Source organism: Oryctolagus cuniculus, chromosome 4 (genome assembly GCF_051225735.1).
Source record: "Oryctolagus cuniculus isolate XC-2025 breed Fujian yellow rabbit chromosome 4, ASM5122573v1, whole genome shotgun sequence".
Lineage (NCBI taxonomy): Eukaryota > Metazoa > Chordata > Mammalia > Lagomorpha > Leporidae > Oryctolagus > Oryctolagus cuniculus.
In genome coordinates this window covers 68,450,106-68,456,105 of record NC_142870.1, presented here as the reverse complement: position 1 = coordinate 68,456,105, position 6,000 = coordinate 68,450,106, and the positions used below count along the sequence as shown (strand labels likewise).

Here is a 6,000-nt window from a genome sequence, read left to right as displayed (position 1 = left end):
ATCTTGTTCCATTGATAGCTATCTGCAGACTAAAGACGCTATCTTTTCCTCATCTGTTGAGGAAGTGCATCCTGCCACTCATTTTCTCCATAGCTTCAGATAAGTCTTCACTGGTTTAATGGCAATAAGCATTCTTATCTTACTGCGACACAATGCTTGGGGGAAAACATCTAAAGTCGTTTACATAAGAGAAGTTTCATAATCACAGCTGTGAAAAGGGAGAAAATGTACATTTACTATGGGTACTTTCACCATAAATTTCCTGACCTTGATTTGATTAAAATCTCTATTTAAAGATTGCAGCAATTTATATTGCTTGAAAGTTCATTTCGCTGAGCTTTGAGAAAAACCTCAAGGTGGGAAGAAAGGGTGGTAGAGCGGAAGGAGAAGTTAAGGACTGAGCTACTTTTCAGTTTAGGGTGTTTGAAAGTCAACAGCATATTTAAGAAGAAGCAGAAACCACAGAACAGAGTCCCACGTAGTGTTTCTGTTCACCTGTTTCACAAAATAATTCAGGCTCTTCCTACTGTCCCCTCCCATCTCCTCTCTCTTCTCTTTTATTTTATTTCACAAATACCGCTGGAGTAGGCACCCGATCCAAATCTGAAGAACTAGTAGAGGAAGGGACACCTTCGACTTGAGCAGCTTTTTTAACCCTAATATGCAGAGGAAATGAAGACATCGCCTGCCATGCTTGGAATTGGTATCTTCCTAATACCAGATTTGTGCATCTGGAGTATTTGCGGTAAGACATCCTTAGATTATCCTTGGTTTTATGTCTTAGGGGTTGTTGTGGGCAACATTTTCCCCTGCTGAACTTAGAAGGCTGTGATGTTTATGCCAAATTTGTGATGGTACCTCAAACCAAGGAATTATGTTTGTTCAATGAAAACATTATAGAACATAAACCAAGTTATGCACCTTTCTAAGTGGTAGGCACTGTATCCATGGCTTGAGCAATTTTCTTTAAAAACAAGTACTTATGGTAAGAAAAATGATCTAAGCAGATGTTAAAAATAGTTATATACAAGTTTATCACTACTACTAGCAAAAATGCTCTGGCTGTCATAGTGATGGTGAACAAATAGCTTATTTTCTCCAAACTGAGCTTATTGGACTGTAATAGTATTTAATGGGGTAGGAAAGATTGATAACTGGACTATTGACTGTCTCCATAGTTACTGTCCAACAACATTGTCCCTAAATAAACTCCTGGGAGGGTAGAAGGAGAGAGTGGTAAAAGCTTGGCCAGTGGGTATTAAGATATAGTTATATAGGAGAAATAAGTTTTGGTCTTCTGTTGCTAAGTAGGGTAGATAATTAAAATGAAATATATGTTTAAAAAAAACCTAGAAGCAGTAATTTTGAATGTTTTTACCACAAGGAAATGATGAATGTTTGAGAAAATGTGTTTACCCTGATTTGTACATTACAGAATGTATGAAATCATCACATGGTACCCCATAATTATGTAAAATTTTATGTGTCTGTGAAAACAAATAAGCTCAACCCTTGTGTCAGCAAGCTGTGTGCCTTGAGAAGTTTGAATGAGAAAGGCTGAGAAATGTAGGAGTGCACAGAACAAATCATTAATGTTTCTGTTTCATTGAAGAAAATCCTTCCTACTTGGTTGTTAATTAAGCATCGAAAACAGATCAAGTTCTGTGTAGATGGCATTTAGGCACTCCTGCAAAGATTTTATGTAGGCAAAAAAATGTAATTAATTCCATTTTTATCGTGAAGTCACTTACTCCCTGGATTGGTTGATACAGGGACCCCCACGTTATGAAGAACTAATGCCTACAAATGACTGGCAGAAGTTTGAGTTCTCATTTAGTTCTAATTTCAATACAATCCTTTCTTTTTATCCCCCACATTTTGTATGCTGTACTTTTAAATAATAAAATAGGATCACCGAGGGTCTATACAATGTCATATTCAATTCTAGAGCTGTGTAGTTTGGAGTTTGACTCTATGTCAGGGCACCATACAACCAGATGCAAAAGTAAAAATATCCTCAGTCATCGCATATTTTTATGTTTGTAAGCATTTGGCATTAAGTCAATCAGGTGCTTACATGGTTGCCAGAATTTTCCACCGTCCATCAGACCCTACAATCAAATAGCTACAAATGGGGTCAAATATTAGACACATTCATCCAAACTGAAGTATGTAAACATCCTGTGAAATAAAAGAAACGTGTGCCATACCACATTGAGGATGGGGTCAGACTACAGTTCCTGGAACTTAGTGTTTATAAAAGTACACTGAGTGTTAGAATGGGATTCATTACTGGCTCTACTACTTAGCGTGTAATCTTGGTTAAGTTTCTTATCCTTGCTTATCTTTGGTTTCCTTATTGGTAAATTAGAGATGATTGTTGTACTTAAAATATGAGTTTCTTGTGAAGACTGTAAATGCAAAGGTATGCTTATGCATGGATTTACAGTTGTTTTGCACCAAAATGAATTTATATTTTTAAAAAAACTTTATTATACTGATTAGAAATGCCACGTAACAAAGAAGGAGTAAGAGCAAAGAGAAAATGATACCTTTCAACTGCTGATTCACTCCCGAGGTGGCTGTAATGGTCTGGGCAAGAGGCTGGAACTAGGAGCCTGGAACTCCATCCTGGTCTCCAAAATGGGTGGCAGGGGCCCAAGTATTCAGACCATCTTCTGCTGCTTTCCAAGGCACATTAGCAGGAAGCTGGATAGGCAACAGCAGCAGGGTCTTTCCTGCAGCAACTTAACTCAGTGTGCCACAACGCTGGCCCCTAAATTTATCTTTTAATTTCATAAAAATTAATCTTAATGAAGAATGGGATGGGAGAGGGAGTAGGAAATGGGGTGGCTTGCAGGTGGGAATGAGGTTATGGGGGAAAAAAAACTGCTATAATCCAAAAGTTGTACTTTTGAAATTTATATTTATTAAATAAAAGTTTAAAAAAATTTTCATATTCCATGAAGCTGTTGAGGTACCCATTAATGGGCAAAGTGCACATAATACAAGCTTGGTAAATATTTATGTCATTTCTGCTGATATTACTTTCACCAAGCAACCTACACACAATTTAATTAAATGAGAAGAAAGCTGTAACATTTTCATGTAAAATAGTTCAGTTTTTAGAATCTTTTATTTTAATCAAATTTTAATTGTCAAACATTGTATATATTTATGGGTACAATGTGATGCTACAATATATGTTTATATTGTGGAATGATCAAATCAAGTTAATGAACACATCTATTACCACATGTCTCTATCATTTCTTTGTGGCAAAAATATTTAAAAATCCTCTCTTTTGAGCCGGCGCCGTGGCTCAATAGGCTAATCCTCCACCTTGCGGCGCCGGCACACCGGGTTCTAGTCCCGGTTGGGGCGCCGGATTCTGTCCCGGTTGCCCCTCTTCCAGGCCAGCTCTCTGCTATGGCCAGGGAGTGCAGTGGAGGATGGCCCAGGTGCTTGGGCCCTGCACCCCATGGGAGACCAGGAAAAGCACCTGGCTCCTGGCTCCTGCCAGGATCAGCGCGGTGCGCCGGCTGCAGCGGCGGCCATTGGAGGGTGAACCAGCGGCAAAGGAAGACCTTTCTCTCTCTGTCTCTCTCTCACTGTCCACTCTGCCTGTCAAAAAAAAAAAAAAAAAAAAAAAAAAATCCTCTCTTTTAGCAATTTTACACTAATTATAGTCATTATACTGTACAAAATATCACTACATTAGTAAAACTTATTCCTTATGACTGAAACTTTTTATCGTTTGACTAAGAAATCTCTGATAGTTGAATTTTTAAAGTTAAAATAAATAAATAAGGGCCAGCGCTATGGCACAGTAGGCTAAACCTCTGCCTGCAGCACCAGCATCCCATATGGGCACTGGTTCTGGTCCCAGCTGCTCCTCTTCCAATCCAGCTCCCTTTATGGCCTGGGAAAGCAGTAGAAGATGACCCAAATGCTTGGGCCCCTGCACCTAAGTGTGAGACCCAGAAGAAGATCCTGGCCTCTGGCTTTGGATGGGCCAGCTCTGGCATTGTTAATTATAATCTTTATATCTTGGGGATTTCCTCTGGTTTACTTAACTACTGATTCTTTACACTAGCACATTTTCAAAAGTGATTAAAGCTCATTATTAAAAGACCCCCAATCCTACCTCGTCTCCCACATCAAAGCAATCTGAAACTCCGTGTGCTTCTTCCCAGGAGAGAGATTTCATCTATAATAAGGGTGGAAAAACTATAATGTTCTCTACAAGCTTCCTGTTTAAGTTCTTATAAAAGTATGCTTGCTTGCTTTTTGTGGTTCTAAAAAAAAAAAAGTTAGAGGGCTACTTGCACCTTGGTGTCTGGCATATAATTTCCATATATACTTCCATCCTGATGAAGTAATAAAAGTGTCAACACCTTCCCTTCATGGGCAGATGGAGCTGGCAAGAACAAGGCTGCAGATGGAGGCCATTCCACCTCTGAGACCCTGGATCATTGTTCAGTTAGGGATCAACCAAGGAAGTCACCTTTAGGAAGGCAGGCAGGACTCCTGCAGTTAATGTTGTACACTGCTTGGCACATCATAGGATCCAGAAAAAAAGGCACTGGGAAATTTGTGATTAATCACTAGTTATTGTGATAAAAATTAATCCAGTCCAGTAAGGGAAGAACATCAACAGTTTGGCTCTTTCACAAATATGGTGGTTCGGGCCACCTCTCCTCTGATTCCTGTCTGTGTCCTCTTTCCCGTGTGTTGTGGTGGTTGGTATGATCTATGGATCCACTTTAAAATACCACACTCCAGGGCCAGTGTTGTGGCATAGCATGTTAAGCCTCTGCCTGCAATGCCAGCATCCCATAATCGTGCTGGTTTAAGATCCAGCTGCTCCATTTCTGATCCAGCTCCCTGCTAATGTGCTTGGGAAAACAGCAGAGGATGGCCCAAGTACTTGGGATTCTGCACCCTGGCTCTTGGCTTGTGACTGGCCCAGCCCCAACTACTGTGGCCATTTGGGAAGTGACCAGAGAATGGAAGATTCTTTCTTTTTCTCTGTCTCTTCCTCCTCTTTCTCTAACTCCGCCTTTCAAATAAAATTTTAAAAATCTCTTAAAAAATGCCACACTCCACATCCTATACAGCTTGGGTTTCTCCACCGCCAATTGGGCATGTCCTTGAATCAGAACAGACATACTAGAACAGATGTTGTTTTGCATCCATCATCCCTTGAAGTTCAAGTTTTGTAGCAAGGTATCTCTTTTTTCCCCTATTAGTTTCTCATATTAGTATCTTTGTCATAATTAATGAACCACATCCAGATCCTCCTATTTTTTGATCCAAAAATTTTTTATCCTTCCCAATCTTTAGTAATCAACATTCTGTTTCCAGATTCAGTTCTCTTTCTCTCTTTCTCTCTTTTTTTAATTTTAACTCCCACATTTAAAGGAGAAAATGTGATATTTGTCTTTCTGTGTCTGGCTTATTTTGCTCAACATGATGTCCTCCAGTTCCATCCATTTTTCTGCAAATGACAGGATTTCATGCATTTTAATAGCTGAACAATATTCCATTCGGTATATATATATATATATATATATATATATATATACACAAACATTTTCTTTATCCATTCAGCGAATGATGGACACCTTGGTTGATTTCATATTTTGACTATTGTTAGCAATGCTGCTATAAACATGATGGTGCAGGTATTTCTTTGATACAATGAGTTCAGTAATGAGATTTCTGGATCATACGGCAGTTCTACTTCCAGCTTCTAAAGAAATCTCCATACTGTTTCTGGCAGTGGCTAACACAATATCTCTGTCAGGCTTACTTTTAATGATTTATCTATCTGATTCTATTGAAAAGAGCATATACTGAAATGCAAGCGACAGAGTCCCGTCTTAATACCAAATGCCTCTGTACCGTTACCGCAAAAATACCTGCCAAATGTTATCTAAATATTTAGGAATGCATTCTGCAGATGCAGGATTTCCTGGAAGAAGGCCTGAATAGAAT

At 39.0% G+C, this 6,000-nt stretch overlaps 1 protein-coding gene across 5 annotated transcripts in view; it reads left to right on the top strand.

Annotated features, from left to right (window-relative positions):
• The first annotated feature begins 307 nt into the window (after positions 1-307).
• Positions 308-6,000, top strand: part of BTLA (B and T lymphocyte associated) — a 44,983-nt gene continuing 39,290 nt past the window's right edge. The window contains exon 1 of one of the 5 annotated variants that reach the window (XM_051819056.3): positions 308-745. In XM_051819056.3, coding sequence (XP_051675016.2) covers positions 673-745 — 73 coding nt within the window. In that variant the 5' untranslated portion in view covers positions 308-672. The remainder of the gene's footprint in view (positions 746-6,000) is intronic. The other 4 variants (XM_051819055.3, XM_089330805.1, XM_089330804.1 and 1 more) reach the window with 4 other exon arrangements.